The sequence below is a fragment of the Numenius arquata genome, chromosome 3 (genome assembly GCF_964106895.1).
Source record: "Numenius arquata chromosome 3, bNumArq3.hap1.1, whole genome shotgun sequence".
NCBI classification, from domain to species: domain Eukaryota; kingdom Metazoa; phylum Chordata; class Aves; order Charadriiformes; family Scolopacidae; genus Numenius; species Numenius arquata.
In genome coordinates, this window is record NC_133578.1 from 43,228,605 (window position 1) to 43,247,360 (window position 18,756).

The 18,756-nt window shown below is 44.4% G+C and overlaps 1 protein-coding gene across 1 annotated transcript in view; it reads right to left on the reverse strand.

Moving 5' to 3' along the window:
- HDAC4 (histone deacetylase 4) overlaps positions 1–18,756 on the reverse strand; it is a 280,629-nt gene that overhangs the window by 170,205 nt on the left and 91,668 nt on the right. Inside the window, exon 3 of the mRNA XM_074145465.1 lies at positions 3,819–3,890. Within this exon, the coding sequence (XP_074001566.1) occupies positions 3,819–3,890 (72 nt within the window). The remainder of the gene's footprint in view (positions 1–3,818; positions 3,891–18,756) is intronic.

The following is an 18,756-nucleotide window of genomic DNA, read 5'->3' on the forward strand; positions in this document are numbered from 1 at the left end:
CTGTCCCCAGCCCTTCACGTCAGGCCATGACCAGCACACTGGGGAAACACGGCTGCTCGGCCGAGACTGTTCATCCCAATTTGCAGTTTCATTACTTAAAGTAAAGCTTTTAAGTGTAAAAAGGACTAGTTTCCATCTTATTTAATTCTAATTTTACTTATATATCACCAATATCAAGCTGTTTTCACATTTCTAATACCAAAGAAATTGCTAAAGATTGTTTTGTAACAAAATGAGCAATTATAAACTTTATAGCAGGAAAAACTGAAAAGACTAATGGGAGGCTGTTATGTGAATTACCATAAACACAGCCTTATAAAGCAAGCTTATTCTACAAAGTACACTTAATGAACATTTATTTGATAAATCTCAAGGATGGTATCGACAGTACACAAACGATGTTTTTCTAGAGGATTATCTGCAAAATATCTGGGTATAACACCTGGGCCAATCGAGGTCTTCAAGACTGGCCCCCCAGCTTTGCACTATGGAAAAGGCAGAGCATCTCTCAGTTTAGAAGCATAGGAAGAAAAAGTAAGAGGACAAGAGAGCTCTGTTGCTTCCTCCTTACGTTTGAATCAGTCCCCTTATGCAGACTGCAACTAAGTTCACTGCTAAAAAGAAGAAAAATACTGCAAAACAGAAAAAAAAAATACTTAAACCCAGTATGCTAACTCGCAGGACAATTCCTTCACCCTTCTGCGAGCAATCTGCTGCCGCCCATCAGAGCAGAGAGTGGCCACCTCTGTGCTCACATATCTGGGAAGCTTTGTCTCCTGCTAAGCACGGTACCTTAATCTTCATGAGATTTTCCATACAATATTAACTAAAAATAATCTGTGTAGTCCTTGCTCCGAAGTTCTCTGAATTCACCAAGTAGAAGTTAAGGAAAAGCAACGTTGCACAACAAACTCAACAATTTATCCCCTTCCCTCCCCTGGGCCAAAGATGCAGCAATATTCTAAAGCCAGAAAAAGAGAAAAAAGGCATTATCAAACAGATTGTTATATTCCTGTGCGAGAGGTGGGTTGTGGGAAAGAGAGATAAATCATTTTCCTAAAAGCACACTTTGCCAATGACCAAACTCCATTCTACTCAACCCATGTCACTCGTAAAATGTTTTCATAAAAATGCTCTAAACATTTCTATTTTGTACTTGAGACGTTGCACAGGACAGAGCGCGCTTAGGGTACTGGACATCCCTTTCTCATCTTTTTACATCAAAGAAGAAACACTAACAAGGATCAAACTTCTCCTTCACTTGGTTTGCGGCAGAGAGAAAACATTTTGGTTTCCAATGTACATTCCAACGAATGTAGTTCTGGGAATAAAGGCTCATTTTCTGCTCCAGTTTATTCATCGTGAGGGCTACAAATCAGTCACTTTACTTTAACCAGGACTGGATAAGGTTTTAAACAGAATATCCCACGATAGGATTAAGCAATTTTCTTCCTTAAGCTGTTTTTCAACACCATTATTTCAGCCATGCCTGAGACTCAGAACAACGCCCCACAAACCCACACATAACTTGTTTTTCCAGAGCAATACGTGGTACTCCTTCTCCTTTCTTCTAGCAGAAGGTTCTGCAGCAAACTCCTAAAGGTAATAATGATAAAAACTAGATAGGACAATGGTTTTCCCAAGTGGGTAAGTCCCTCAACTTGACACCAACTTTTAAGGGTGATTTTAAAAACCCATCAGGATACACAGGTATAGGCAGGCACCACACCTGAAAGCCAGCTGATGAGCCACTTCCCAGATCATTGATGATATTTGCTTGCGTTTACAAACATGCCCAAACATCTTTTTGCCAAATACTGTGCTTCCAGGTTTTAATTACCATTCTGCAAATCAAAATATAAGATAGATATTTCCAGCCCGTGTATGCACTGAAGGGCTGAAAAGATTTCTCCAAAACTTAGCACAAACTGAAATAAGTGTAGTGTCTCGAGTGAAAAATAACTGGGTGACCACAGTCCAGAGCCAATGCCGCCTCTTACACAGGGTCCCATTTTCATTCCCAGTCTGTCCTACCCTTTGCCCACTATATGCACAACCAGCCTGAGCTTTCCAGGTGACACAGCAATTCCCACGGCTCAAACGTTGGCAGAAGCCATTTGACAAAGAGACATTGCTCCTTCTCTCACATCCAGACAAAACAGCACAAGCACAGCCCCTCATTGGTGGCTAGCTGTTCATTTTTACCATAGGCATACAGCTGAGCTATTGAAAATACCCAAATCGGAGTCCCAAAAGTAAGAATGCTGTAATTCCTGTATGAGTCCATAACACCTTAAAAAAAGTCTCCTTTCATCTGGGGAAAATTAGAGCACACTGAACTCTACTATCAGGTTACCCGAGTTATTAACCAGCCTTTGTCCTGAAATATCTCAAAAGGAAACATTAAACATAATAAGCAACAACAAAATCAGTTCCCCCCAAAAAAACAGAAAAGAGTAAAATACAAACCCATCACATCCACAATACTGGCCATTGATCTACTGACAGAAAAGAAGACTGTGACTCCTCTTGTGCAGAGCCACAGAATTCAATCTAGTACATGAATACAAAATAGGGAGTAAAATCTTTAAGTTGACCTGTTTTACCACAGTAGTCTGGAAATAAGAATCTCTCTCAGGGTTAGGAAAATATAACCTCCCTTACGTGATGGACAAGTTTTGGAGCACATGGAGGGAAGAGAGATTTCTCAGAATCCAAAGCCAAACACTCGTACGAGGATCTCTTTCTTTTTTTCCGCCAACACTCTACCTCCTTAAAAGTTTCCTTCCCAAATATGCATTGAAGTCCACAAAAATCTAGGTTAGGTCATAGCCCATTTCTACCCCCCCAACCCTAATCTACTGAAGTTGTTTTGAATAAGCTTCGTTTACATTTTTCCAACTTGCACTACCAGAAGCGCTTAGATCTTCTGCGAGATCTCTTCCTTAATATAAAAGCACCTGAAGGCATTTTGGAAGGCAGCAGTGAAGGGAAAGTTGGGTTTTTGGAAAACTCGAGCTCCGACCTGGAGAGTTGATAATGCTCCATATACCCAAATCATACCTACTATAAATATCTGTATCTGTTCACACCTGGGAAAAAAAAAAAAATCCACTTTTGGAAGAGAGAAGGGGGAAACCCAAAAGCCAGCAGCAGATCGCTTTCCATAGCATTTCACCTATTGTGACTAAGACTTTGGTTTCCATCACTTGAAGTGCTGCAATTGTGAGCCATAAGGTCTCTCTCGGCTCCAGAAGGAGCAGCCAGCCTCTCGGATGAACACTCTGGCTCCTGTGCTTGTTTCAGACCAGACGGACAAGACCAAAGAGACATTGCAGCAGGATCATTAGGAGAGGGAAGAAAAGCAAATAGTCCAGAGTGATACGCTTTGATCAGCCTGTGTTTGGTTCCTCATTTCAAAACAAATGGTTTGTTTTTTAATGGGAGCAGCAACCCAAAAACCTACTTTGCTTCGCAGTGCTCCTTTCAGGCTGTGGAGAGACTCATAAGGTGCTGATTTGTTCTGCTGTCATCTCCTTTCTAAGGAAAAACAAGGAGCTCCAACCAGGTAATGCTCTCCTTCAATCCCTGCCGAGGCTGAGAGCTGAGAGCTATTTAGGGCTCCCAAGGCTGCTGCGCTGCATCCTCCCTCCACTCCCAAATCCCACTCGCCCAGCCTGGGAAAGTAGATGTGTGCCAGTTCTAACACACTTTGTTCCAGCATTTGCATTCTGCTCTCCCACTTGCAAGACAGAGCTGCCGAATATTTTACTGCATTCCCAGAATAGGAACAACATTTAATAAAAGTTTCTTCTTACCAGAGCTAGGCATGTGGTTCACTCTAGGTGGATTCAACAGCTCTACTGGCTGGTCTCTGCCAGAAAGCCCATCTGGGGAAAAAAAATAAAAAATAAAAAAATCACATCAATCACATCAACTCTTTGGTTAGCTGAGCTATTTTTAGATATTCCAAGCAGGAAAAAAAAAGAATAATAAATCACTAACCAATTATCAATGTACAACAGAAACACAGGTTGCACAAATCAATAGAAAGAAGAGCACGAACAGGACAGTTCCGTAACAACCGCTCACACTAAAGCACAGAACAAAAGATACTGTTTCCCGAATTGCGCTCAGGTTTTCCTGCTCTCTAAATTCAAACCAGTACTGATCCCAATCCAAGGAAAACGGCACGTCAGCTTATAAACCTTACCATACAATAAGTAAATTGCAATTCATCCCTTGCTCGGAGAACTTAGCGAGTTAAGACAGAAATGCAGCCCTGCGAAGCGAAGTTGAAGAATGGCTGTAATATACCGGGGAGATGTTAAGGAAAACTGACAAATCACTGCAGGATATTAAAATGCATAGACAAGCATAACAAGCCCCATTTTGCATAAGTTTGGATTTCAGAAAGGCATTAAAAACATACTTTGCAAATGATATGCAGAAATCCATCTTGCTGAAGCAGTTCTCTATTTAAAATATTTCAAAGATTGTATCTTGTACTCAGGTAGAATTAAAACAGAAGAACACGATACCTGCTGCTGCAGACTGCCAGACCAGATCTTCTAGTCACCCGTTCCCCTCTCATCTGCCCCCCCAATAAAAGCTGAGGCAAAAAATGCTAAATTATGTTTTCAGAACTTAAGTAGTTTGTATTCACGTATCCATAATCTATCTCAAACCTATTTGTTCCACTGTGAATATCTCCACCTTTGCCAGTTCAGTCTCACCCGTTCTCTAACGCTACAGCACAGATACAATCAAGCCAAAGCCTGTCTGGAGACATCAAAGAAGCCACCACATCTCTCTCAGTCAAAGCAAAGGACAGTATCATAAAAATGTTAAAATGTCAGCGGAACATTACAAAACATACAAAATTTAAATTAAAAAAAAAAAGAAAATCACACTTCATTTTTTTCTCATATTTTCTCTGTTCCAAGTTTCTAGAGAGAAAGTGCAGGTGGGTCCTCTCCATCCCTTGCGTGGGTTTGCCTCCAATGACCATACCCAAGGATCAAGCAATTGCCTCAAGCAATACATCAATAAATTAAACTATAACCATGCTGAGTTCTCCTTCTCAGACAAGTAACATAGATTATTCACATTATATTTTTTTGGGCTTTCGTCTCGTTACTTCTAGAGCCAAGAGAGTGGCGGGGTTTGCCGAACCAGAGCAGCCAACCTCTGGTGTTGGTCGGGTGACACTTGGCCAGCTGAGCTTCACCTACACAAGCAGCAGCAAACGGCAATAAAGGAGGAGGAAACTGGATTGAAATGTAGAGTGAAACATCGCTCTTTTAAATAACTTCTGCCTCAGCCACCCTGAATTCACGAGTCAGTGGTCACTGCAGATCAAAGAGCATAAATGGATAGCAAAAAGATATGATCCTCCCGGATTACTAAAATGTCGGGTTTTACAGCCTTGGTTTGTTTTTTTCTGCAAGACAGGCGCTTGCTATCCCAACCCTCACTTGTAATTTTTTAATTCATTGGCCAACTGCAACCCTACTTGCTGCCGAAGCCTTAGCTATGTTCCCGCGCCGAACACACCAGCATCACCCCGGGACCACAAGCGGCTCCCAAAACTCATCTCTTCAGCCTGTCAGCAGCTTAAAAGAAAAAAAAATACCACTCTGCTGGGCTCCCTTAGCAACGGAACAGCAGCCACCCCAGCAGCCAGCTAGCACGGCACGTGTAGGCACTGCAGAGCGTGCCGCAGCCCGGCTGGAGAAAGCGGCTGGGAAAAGGGAGCACGCAGCAGGGAGAGGCGAGAACAGCCCCAGGAGCCCCCGCGTTTTCCTGAGGAGCTATTTCAGATGAAGATGTGCCTTCAGAGGATAAGGACCCATCTACAAAACAGAGCCTTGTACCACAGAATCACAGAATGGTAGGAGTTGGAAGGGACCCTTCCAAGCAGGGTCACCCAGAGCAGGCTGGACAGGACAGTGTCCAGGGGGGTTTTGAATATCTCCAGAGAAAGACTCCACACCCTCTCTGGGCAGCCTGTCCCAGGGCTCTGGCACCCTCACAGTAGTTTTTCCGCATGTTCAGACGGAACTTCCTGTGTCCCAACTTGTGCCCATTGCCCCTTGTCCTGTCACCAGGCATCACTGAGAAGAGCCCAACCCCATCCTCTTGACACCCTCTCTTTAGACGTTGATAAGCATTGATGAGGTCCCCTCTCAGTCTTCTCTTCTCCAGGCTAAACAGCCCCAGGTCTCTCAGCCTCTCCTCATCAGAGAGGAGCTCCATTCCCTTCATCATCTTCGTAGCCTCCACTGGACTCTTTCCAGTAGTTCCCTGTCCTTCTTGAACTGGGGGATCCAGTACCAGCAGCCCAGGTGCTCTGCGAGACAAATCCACGTCGATTTTGACAAAAACACCCATTTGCAGTGAGGTTGTTGGAGTGAAGGTGCCTGTTCTCATGCTAATCCCAGCAGTTTTGAAAAAGCGACACATGAAACCCGTATCTCCAGTGGTACAAAGCTGCTGGCAGAGACCAACTGAAAAGAGCCCACCTATTCCTAGCACAAGTCCACAGCTTCAGCTATTTTGGCAGGCTCACCTGGCTGGCCAGACAGACAGACAGACAGGCACCTGCACAACGCCGGCAACCTGCTTCAATGCCAACCAAACCAAGAAAGACCTTTTATTTTGTTGCCCGTGGACTTTCTCCCTCACTGGAGTGAATTTTCAGTCTCACCAGTGCATCACAGATCACTGACAACAGTGTTGGTTAATGGGGATTTTTTAAAGACTTCTTTTTTTAAAAAAAAAGAGAGTATCTGGATTTTAAACTAATTTTAAAAACCCAAAAAACAATAAACTAACACTCTTCAATCTTCATTTCAAAATGAGTGATAGAGACATCTTTTAAAGCACTGACACCTAAACACTGGAGATGAAATCAAACTATGTAAGGCTGAGGTTCTGTATTTATTGTATTGAGTGCTTAAAATAAAATAATGTCTATTTGTAAAAAAAGAAAAAAAAAAGGAAAAAAAAAAGAAAAGGGTGTGTGTGGCACTATTTGTATAATGCACCTCTTCTCCTAAGCTACCAGTAATACATGGATAAACTGGGTTAAAATAAGATATAAACACACAAGCTGGCACATGGCTGGCCTCCTCCCGAGGGGTTAGCCATCTCACACCCTGAGCTCGTTACTATATATATTTTTTTTTTTTTTGTAAAACCCTTTGAGTTGATATGTCCAGACCATAATAATCTCACCCTGCTCCTGGTAAACTACCACCTTCTTTCCCAGCCCTCTGCACCCTGCTCTCTTGTGCAATTTGCAGATGGGTACCAAAAGGTGCATCATCTCTGGCTGCCCGAGAGGAGCCTGCACATCCAGGCAGGCCAGTTCAGCCCAGATGACCCAGGACACCTTCTCTGTTATGACAAAACATAAGCAGCAGTGAAAAAGTCAAAACCTTGGAGATATTTCAAGCTCATTTTATACAGCTACTATGCTTTGATACAGTCTCCCACAGCATCCTCCTGGAGAAACTGGCTGCCCATGGCTTGGATGGTAGCACTGTCCACTGGGTTAAAAACTGGCTGGAGGCCGGGCCCAGAGGGTGGTGGTGAATGGAGTTAAATCCAGTTGGTGGTCGGTCAGGAGTGGTTTCCCCCAGGGCTCGTCATTGGGGTCAGTTCTCTTCAACATCTTTATCAATGATCTGGACGAGGGGATCGAGTGCACCCTCAGTCAGTTCACAGACGACACCAAGTTGGGTGGGAGTGTCGACCTGCTGGAGGGTAGAAAGGCTTTGCAGAGGGATCTGGCCAGGCTGGCTGGATGGGCTGAGGCCAATGGGATGAGGTTCAACAAGGCCAAGTGCCGGGTCCTGCCCTTGGGTCACACCAACCTCCTGCAGCGCTCCAGGCATGGGGCAGAGTGGCTGGAGCTGCCCGGCAGAAAACAACCTGGGTGTGTTGGTGGACTGTGGGCTGAACATGAGCCAGCAGTGTGCCCAGGTGGCCAAGGAGGCCACCAGCATCCTGGCCTGTATCAGTGACAGCGTGGTGAGGAGGACTCGGGAGGTGATGGTCCCCCTGGACTGGGCACTGGTGAGGCCCCACCTCAAGGGCTGGGTCCAGTTTTGGGCCCCTCACCACAAAAAAGACGTTGAGGGGCTGGAGTGGGTCCAGAGAAGGGCAACGGAGCTGGTGAGGGGTCTGGAGCACAAGTCTTGTGAGGAGAGGCTGAGGGAGCTGGGGGTGTTCAGCCTGGAGAAAAGGAAGCTGAGGCCTCCTGAGACCTTATTGCTCTCTCCAACTCCCTGAAAGGAGGGTATAGCCGGGGGGGGTCGGTCTCTTCTCCCAAGGAACAGGCGATGGGACAAGAGGAAATGGCCTCAAGTTGCGCCAGGGGAGGTTCAGATTGGATATTAGGAAGAATTTTGACACGGAAAGGGTTATTAAGCCTTGGAATGGGCTGCCCAGGGAAGGGGTTGAGGCACCATCCCTGGAGGGATTTAAAAGACAAGCTGATATAGTGACATGCTTTAGTGGTGGTTTTTATCAGAGTTAGGTTGATGGTTGGACTAGATGATCTTAAAGGTCCCTTCCAACCTACACAATCCTATGATTCTATGCCTCACTGCAGAAGCAGCACATATTTAAGAGAAGCCTATGCTCTGTAACTCAAATGTTGTCCTCCCAGCAGCATCCCAACAGCCATAGGTGAAAGCCAAAAACTCTTACTCCAGCCACCACCATAAATGCAGGCAGAGTCTATCTGGTTTCAGACACTGATTGCTGTCAGGATACTGGAGAAGATTACCTGAAATTCTCCGCCCGACATCGGGTCAGCGGCTTAGGGTGCCAAACACTCTTTTTCTCTGGATTGTGGCTGTTGCACAGTACCTGTAGTACTCAAAGCTGCGATGGTTCACACAATCCATGAGCTTCACTCAACAAAAGAACTGAGCACCTTGGACAAAATTTTGTTGCACGTGGAGAGTTGGCAGAGTTGGAGAGGCATTTCAGCCCAAAAACAAAACAAAACAAAAAAACCAAAACCCAGAACACAATCTTGGCCTCTCAAAGCAGTTAAATTTCCCTGTTGTTTCCTCAGCTTCCTACAAAAAGCTAAAAATGCTACAAAAGGCAAAGAAATCCTTTAATTTCAAGCGACTAGCTGATCGGTTTGTCAGGAAAGTTAAAATACCATTGCATTCAATAAAGCACCACATCTCCTGCCAAGAAAATACTGACAAAAAAACCCCAACAAACCAAAGCAACCAAAAACCTTACACCTTCCAAAAGGAGCAGACAAGTCCCTGACACTGGTCTGAAGGAAGGCTTTGAAATCAGAACTGCACTACATCAAATTGTGATCATAAAATCCATATACCCAGTCTACCAGGATTCCTCCTTTGCTGCCCACAAAAGCACTTGCTTTATTGCTTCCTTTTCTCTCAAACAGATGAGCTAAATCCATGTCAAACTTTTAAAGAATTATCTGTGAAAGAAGCCCTGAGAACTGACGACTGAAAGATGGGAGGGGTTTGGGGTCCTAGGCTGTGATGATGTGCTCTACGCAACTTTAAAAGAGGGAAAAAATATCCCTATGTTTTGCATAATCAACTACGTTGCGTCACAGATCATGTTGCACCATTACACTGAAGCTGGTCACCTGGGGGGATCTAAGCCCCAGGAAAAGCAGGTTGGATCAATGGGCCAAGGCCAATGGGATGAGGTTTAATAAGGCCAAGTGCTGGGTCCTGCATTTTGGTCACAACAACCCCAGGCAACGCTACAGGCTTGGGGAAGAGTGGCTGGGAAGCTGCCCAGCAGAAAAGGACCTGGGGGTGTTGGTGGACAGCCGGCTTAACATGAGCCAGCAGTGTGCCCAGGTGGCCAAGAAGGCCAATGACATCCTGGCCTGGATCAGGAACGGCATGGTGAGTAGGACTCGGGAGGTGATGGTGCCTCTGGACTGGGCACTGGTGAGGCCTCACCTCGAGTGCTGTGTCCAGTTCTGGGCCCCTCACTACAGGAAGGACACGGAGCTGCTGGAGTGTGTCCAGAGGAGAGCCACCAAGCTGGTGGGGGGTCTAGAGAAGAAGTCATAGGAGGAGAGGCTGAGGGAACTGGGCATGTTTAGTTTGGAGAAGAGGAGGCTGAGGAGAGACCTCATTGCCCTCTACAACTCCCTGAAAGGAGGGTGTAGAGAGGTGGGTGTTGGCCTCTTCTCCCAAGGGAATAATGACAGGACCAGAGGAAATGGTCTGAAGTTGGGGCAGGGGAGGTTTAGATTAGATATCAGGAAGAATTGCTTTACTGAGAGGGTGGTCAGGCACTGGAACAGCCTGCCCAGGGAGGTGGTGGAGTCGCCATCCCTGGAGGTATTTAAGGAACGTGTAGAGGTGGCACTTCAGGGCATGCTCTAGTGCCCGAGATTGTTGGGGGGTGTGTGTGTGTGGTTGGACTCGATGATCTCAAAGGTCCCTTCCAACCATGAAGATTCTGTGATTCTGTTTTTCTGCTACTGCTGCTTTGGGTTTTCTTACCACTGTTACCGGAGACTCTCTTTTAAACCAATTGCTGTAGAATTGATCTTTGTGCGAGAAGGGAAAAGCGTGTGGTTTATGCCAATGCTTAGAAAGCATTAAGAGTGATCTGGGTCTGCAAATGCCAACCTGAATGCCATCAGTTTGCATTACCAACAAATGTTACATTTACGTGTTACATGTTAAATGTGTAACATTTACATTTAAGTGTTACAAGTACCTTTACAAAGTATTCAGCTCCAACCCTCTCCAGGCTTCACCATGTATCTACAGACAAAGCTTCGGCAACTGTAAAATTTAAAAAGAAAACCCTCAAAGATGCTAAAATGATCTGCTCCACACACAGGTCTACAGTTCTCTCCCTGCTCCTCCCCAGAAGGGATCACGGGGTGCTTCTGCAGTCCCCCAAAAGCGGACAGGGATGGGAAGCAGCTTGTCTTACCACGGTGGACAGGCAAAGAGGGTGCTAAGACGTCAAACCGCACAACCACAATCTGACTCTTTCACAAGCCACAAACCCTGGTTTGAGTAGTACTGAGATAAACCACATTAACTACAAGATGTTTGAGCTCTCTACTAGCCAAGTTTTTCTAAAGGTGCTAAAAATAACTCTCAAGAAAACGTCCTCTTGAATGAGTTCTGTGCTTATCAATCTAATGATTTCACCAAAAATACCAGAAAGCAGCAAGGGCGAGTTTTTTCCCAGCCGTACGAGGGAGGCTGAACTGGGCAGATTGATCCCAGGGCTGACAGCAACTGGTGGACACCAGAAGCAATGCCTGCAGTCCAAGATGCTCGCAAGGGAAAGGTGAACTGCACCACCCATCGAGCCTGGAAGAAGGCAGACAACAGCCTGTCTGATTTATGGCTCGAATTAAGAGAACATTTAGTGTAGCTTAATTTCCAGATGGCTATTTAACTCATTAATTAATAAAATGAAGCCATTACTCATTGATGGGAACCCGAACACTTTATTTTTATCCTAGTCTGTTCCAAAAAGTTGTTTAAGTTACTTTGAAAATTCAGCCAGGGGCAGGTTTGGAAGTAGCTGGGTTTGCAGGACTTAAACATGTTGAAAATAACAAAGCCAAGACAAGATTGGAGTTGGACTAGATGATCTCTATGGTCCCTTCCAACTCTAAAAATTCAGTGAAATTCAGTGAAGATGACTACATACAGTACGTTCCAGAATAAGATAGAAATATGCACTGCTAAAAACTCTCAGAAAAGAGGAAGCAGCAAAATTAACATCATCATCATCCAAGGCAAAACCAAAGGAAACAAGGACAGGGAAGTGCAGCTTAACTACTTTTAAAAAAAAAAAAATAATGAACAAAAATAGAAGGTTGAAGTATTCAGTGAGCTCTTACAGAAAACTGTAAGTAACCTTACTATAATTAACTGTAATGAGTTTTAAAACTGCAGGGCAGAACTGGGAATGAAGAAGTTATTTAAATAGTTTTCCATGCATTCAGATCTTTCAACTTGATGCAAATCACCCTGGCCTATGTGAACTCCTTCAGTAAAGTGACGATCAACCCACAATTATCTTTAAAGACACCCAGAAGAGAGGAAAAGTCTTACAGAGCTGTAGAAGTAAAACTTCAAGAAAGGCAGGGGAGAAAAGCAAGAGAAAGAGGTACAGAAAACAGGCGTTATTGACTAGGATTTGATTTCCCAGAAGAAAGGACAATTTCAAAAGGCAGAGCAAAAATCAAGTAACAGGACAAACCAAGATGGATGGATCAAGGTGAAGTTGAAACCAGGCAATCGATTTATTTCTTTGTCAGTATATCTGGCTGGCAAAGTGGGGAGAAAAGTTTTGATTTTACCCAAGTTTTTTAAGACAAAAATACTGAGAAGCTACATAGGGCCTATCAGTAAAAAAATCAGATCTTCATGAATCACCCTAAATCAAGTAGACACCTGGTTTAAAAAGCCCACTCAGTCATCACCCGCTTGTGGGTCAGAACCAGCATGTTGCAGCCGTTCACCATTTGCTGGTAAGAGCAGTAAAGAGGATTTAAAACTCAGGTGTACCCTCACACCACAGAGATATCCCTTTAGGGCATGAGCTGCAGAATTCAGCGACAAGATGGAAAATGGATGGATGCAAGGTTCAATGACAAATGAGTAAAACCCTACCACCTTAAAATGATGACGATGATGATAATAGCAATAATTGTCAAATGTATAATTGCACGATGAGAAATACCTGGCAAAGCAAGGACACCAGAGATAAAAGCCAAAGCACTTCACCAAACTGAGCATCCACCATTTGGTAACGATGCAGAAGACACAAGTTCATCCCAGGATGCATTAACAGGCACCTATGCAAGGTAAGGGAGATCATTACTCGGGGACATGACAGCCTCTGTGGCCAAAGTGCTGCCCCTGGGTGTAGATTCAACACCATAAGATGAATTGCAGGCAAACATGGAGAAACCTCCGAGAAAACAAAAAAAATTTTTTTAAATTCATACAGAGGGTCTGCAGAACTCAATAGCTTTTCCAACATCAGCCTGATCTCTGTTGAGGGAAGACAATACAGTGGCCCCAAGACTTTTTCAGGATGAACAATTATCTGCTAATGCAGGGAGTTTGAGACCTCTTGACCAAATACTTTTCTGGTCATCGTTAGTCATATACTTTCTGGATAACATGGCATTACATAGCAATAATCGGACATTTCTGAGAAGGCAAGGAATCATGCCTCCTGTAGGCGACAAAGTCCTAAAACCTGAGACCTTGCCATTGAACCGCCAGTCCACGTCCTCCACATGAGGCAGCTACTGCCACTTGCCATTCACAGCACCGGGTTCCTTTCCAAGCTGGTTTTGGGATGAGCTTGGCACACAAATTGTAAAACCTCTGATAGACTCCACCATTCTCAGTTACACGGCAGGAACTACAGCCGTCTGTTTAGAAATTTCCAGTTCCTAGATAAGAAAAAAGGAGTACAAAAGAAAACTGCTGAGCAGTGAGACACTCCAGTGAGACACCTGCAACAGTCCGGGTAGTGATGAATTTGATAATCGTTTCTTTGCATCAAACCACTTGCAAGGCAGTTACTAGGTTATTTGGGCTATTTTTTCCCCACAGGGATACGGCTCAACAGCTTGCCCCCCCATGCCTTCCAAGCCAAAGTAGGAAGATGCTCTAATTTCTCAGTACCCAATCGATAAAAAGCCTCAGGCAAAACAAGGCTGCTGACAGTAAGGCCGGGACAAACAGCCATCAATTCGGCATCCGTGATACTATTCCAACCACATCCTTCCGAGAGTGTGCACCCACATTTAAAATCAAGCTTTTTCTAAGGACAGAAAGGAGATGTTTCTGGATCAGCGACTCCTGAATTCGTAGTCGTCATCAAGCAAAGAAGTGCTCCCCTCACTGCTTTCTAGTAAAACAATTATGAAGTTGTCTCGCAAAGAAGAGAGAGATCCAACCCCCTTCTCTCCAACCACAGCACCTTCCCGTCTGCTTCAAGGTACAGCTGAAAGACACTTAAACACAACAATATTGCGTTCCACTGAAAATCTCAAAGACAGAATCAGCTTTACAGTCATCTTCACAGTCATCTTCATTTAAGAGAAGAGCTAGTGCCTGCTGGACCCGGGTTACTTTCAAAGCCTGTAGGTGGAGGAATGTTGGCACGATTAGCTTCTACTTTGCAGTGGGAGTGGGCTCTTGGAGCAAGCCCCTGGCCATCCCGCTTCCCATACTTTTCCACATCCCATATTTTTGGTTGCATCTTGGAGCAGTCTGAGCACACAGACTGAATTTGGGGGGTAGAGGAGGAGGACACACCTGAAAGTCAACCCAAAATGTCCTCCAGTTCATCTAACACGCTCCAGCCACTAATGGAGACTCGCGTCTGAGGGACGGGCTCAATCCAGTCCTAAAGCATGTTTCAAACCAACCCCACACAGCCTGTGGACCTCAGCAGCAGCATCTGCTACGTCCCACAGAGCTCATCCTCTGCATGGTACCTGCTTTCACAGCCACAAGCTGTTCTTCGTACCTTCCCCCAGCCCTTCCCTCTGATGAAGGCTGCCGAGGGGTCTCGAAGCCAGCGTCAGCCTCATCCCTTGTCACCAGGCTGCTGTCAGCAGCTTTAGGGAGGTACAGGCTGTGACAGGGGAGAGCTCCTCGCTCTTCCTGGCACTGCCTGGGGAGTTACACACTGACTCCCCTACACGTGGAAGCCCATGGCAATTCCATGGACCTCTTCCAGGCCCAAGAACATCTAGTTCTTTCCCCCCCGCTGTCAGTATGTATGTACCAGTGTCACGTTATAAAAAACATTTTGCATTTTATACACGAGTTTGGGGGGTTGTTTTGCTGAACAATGTGCAAACAGGATTTACCTGCATTACTTTTTGGCAGGGTTTGGCGTGGGTAAGTGGGTGGTTCTGGTCAACGGTATTCCTGAATCTCCCAAACCAGACCATGCACTGACCTTGTAGCCCCGGCACACCAGGTGGCCAAAAAAGGATCACCGAGGAACAAAAGTCTCTGTCCCTGACCATTAAGCACAGTCCACTAAAAACATCCTGACTTGCATATTAACAGCTATGGCCTGTAACAACTAGTTAAAATATTAATAATGAGAATAGTAATTATCATGGATGTATTATTATTTGTCTACTCATTCAAAATTTACAGAGAAAAAAAAGTCTTCAACATTTACAAGAAAGCAATTAAGGCAGCAAATGGATTATTTCTCTTTAAACCTACGAGAAAATGCTCAGTGCATATTTCCTCTCTAATTTGTCTGCACTCAAGAATCTATTTTTGGTAGTCTCCCTAGACTGTATTGTAGCACCACATGTACTGTAATGGCATTTTAATTAGCCCAGAGAGCTGGAAGATGCACTATGCATCCGAAAGAGAAGGAGCCTTACAAAATGAGAGCATCCTTCTCTTCCCTTCTTCCAGATTTACAGCAGCTATCAAGTCAAAATACCAATTATGGTTTCAATTGGAATCTACTGCAACTGCTATAAAAACCATTGCATCACAACAGCCTATAGAATTCAACAGAAACAAATGTAGTATTTAAACACTATTTACACATACTTTAAAGGTGGATGGTAAAAATAAAATGCTGCAGATATCCACAGGCAGAATGAGAGATTGAAGTAGAGGAGACAATGAAAAAACAATAACAATATTAGAGTTGGGTTTTAAATACGCTAGTGTTTGGTCTGCAAGTAAAATCAAGAAACTATCCATGTAGATGAAAGCTAATCCAATCCTGTTTATATGGGTGGGGTTTTTATTACTATTATTACTACTATATCCAATACCCAAGCTAACCACCTTCCATCGCCAGTGAGTGACATAATGCATAAACACGATGAGCGCGGTCTTGCACACATTTAGCATGCCGTAATTGTGACTTCTCACTTTTGACACAGTAGAAACTCGGTCAGGCTGATGTCCACCTCCGTTCCAGAAGAGGCTGACATATCTGGAATTGCAGACCTCCGTCATACCCTTAACAATACCGATCGCTCCGGAGACATTCCTAGGTCCAGACGTCAGGTGGAGGTTGCACAGGGCTCCACTGAAGCCAACAGCAGATCACATCGCTCAGCACCTCGCAAGCAAGAGCTATGCCAGGTTTTATGCCTTCTTTTGCGTGGTTATAACCCACATGAATATTTCACGGGAGTCCAAAGAAACATGGGCATAACGTCTACAAAAGCATCATACCGCCTTCCTGCCAGAACCTAGCAAAGATAAATCCAACAGATCCCACTTTTGGTTAACATCAAGGTAAGAGCAACACTCGGTGACAGTTAATAAAAAAAAAAAAAAAAAAGCAACCTTTAACATACTACTAGCAAGTTATCCTAGAAGCCAAATACCTAAGATGCATTAACACAGGAAACGTTGTGGCCCTCAGGGTGTTTACGGATTAATATCGAAATGACAGTACACTACTGTTCAAATGCCAAATTTTAGTAGTCTTGTGTTCTACTTCCTACGCCATTATTTTCCTTAATTCTTTGCAGTGGGAGGATAACGCAAGTCCTACTAAACATGACAATCTTCAGTCTCTCTTGCGTTCTCCGATGACTTCATCTGCACAAAATTTGAAAGATATGTCATTTTGGAGATCCACTGTAATAAAATAATCCTTTCCATGTAAATGCAAGTAATCTAAGATCTGTGGTAACCTATCCATTAGATCAAAAAGATAAGAGCTTACTGAAAATGGTCTTATAGAATTACCGCAAAAAGGAACATTTCAGCAGGGTTGCTTACCCCTGTGGGCAGGGGAAGTCAGAACCCCCTACAGCCAGCCCTGCCACTGTCCCCTGAACAGATGCAGCATCACATGGAGAAAAAAAAAAAAAAAATACAAAGGAAATAATTACCGCATTAAAGAAATAGCACATACAGTTCACATTTGATGTGTATTTTTCTTTTTAAGTCAAAAATATTCATATTTAATGTTAGTTTTCATGTCGTTCTTCCGTTTCAAGCTCAGCTCATTTGGTACACAGAAAATAACCACAGAGTCCAATTCAGATAAGCTCAGGCACACGTGTGCAGGAGAATCAGAACAAGCATCCTATGTTCTGATCACTTGTTGCACCTTGGTAATCTGAGAGATCACTCAACTTTACTCGGGCAAGATCGAGAACCAAGGAATACACCTACTCCCATTCAAGGGAAACACCACGCAGCCTTCCACACAGGTGTACTGAGCACCAGCACCCTAGCCATTCCCAAACACGTTCCAACTGCCACGGGAGGAGCCGGCTCACCCTCCGTCCGAGGGCTTCAACGCTTTTCACGCACACCCTCCATCTGCACGCTGTCACCAGGCCATCTGAACGCCGGGCGGCTTTACTTCTCCAGTTACAGGCAGAAAAGCCTGCTATCTTGTTTCATACACACAGTCACCATTAAGCAAGCCACACCAGGACAGGACTACGTCACAGACCTGGTTCTATTTTAGGTTTAGCTTATCCAATCATTTCCTTGCAGCCCCTCTTCTGCAGCCAGTATCACAAGGTATTTGGCGGTGGGCATCAAACGCCGTCTCCCACCCAGCGCTGCCTGGAGTTCCAGCAGGACAGCTCACGGTTTCCACCACGTGGCGGATAAAACACATCATTGTGTCCCTGTCTCCTCGGAGTGCTGGGAGACTCAGGACCTGGGGTCTGCAGCATCCTGCTATGTCGTGATGTTAAATCCACCTCAGATGAGATGCTGCACGCAGAACCAGCCCAGTACCTTTGCACAGCACCCCTCCGTTATCCCAGCCCTATCCCATATAAAGTCAATGAACAACAGCATCAGACAGCAGGAAAATTGTCCCAGTCTACATGTTCCTGCATAATAACCAGCCTTTATCTACCAGCTTTAGACAGCCTGTATATAGCATCTTCATGTCAATTAATGTACAGATTTCTAAAATTTGGACTTCAGATATTTTTAAATCCTGGAGGAAAAAAAAAAGAGGCTACCATTTCAAAGCTTCTAAAAGTATATTCCGCTTTCACAGATTTGGTGGAACAGCAAGCTTGCAATGAAAGAGTCAAGACTGCGCTGTTTATTACTATAAATACATTCATATATATTTTCCCTGGCACACAGCACTTCAATTTTTAAAGGCAAAAGATTCATCAGCTCTTACGGATAGCTTCATCCTTACTGCTTTTATTCTGTCAGCGAGCACACGCTCCTGGCAAGAGTGGAGGAGGGTGCAATCTGCCACCATCTGCAGGGTGCTATCCATCTGAAAAGGTGACTGTCCTCCTCGAAAAATTAGCATAGTCCAAGCATTAAAGTTAACTCCAGAATATTATGTTCAACCAACAGACTCTTTCAAGGGCCGTTCTGCAAAATGTTCCTGTTCCCTGCTAACTTTACGGTGTTGTGGGGTGGTTGTTGTTTTTTTTTTTTTTCCTAAAGTTTTAATGTAGCCTTTTTTGATAAAAGTGAATAAAACTTTCCATCCTTCTAAGTGTGCAAATGGGTAAAGCCAGCGTTCCACAGTCCCAGATAAATATTTCTGCAGGGGAACAGTAGTATCAATGCGAGGTGCTTAATCTGCCAAGACAGATCCCAAGAACTTGGGCACTAAAAAAAGCAGCCCCCCCCAGGACTGCCTTGGCATTCAGCAGGAGAGGTGCTGCTGGCACCCAGCCATTTCCCAATCACGCTCTATTCAGAGCACATGAATTCACGTTTAATAGCTACAAAC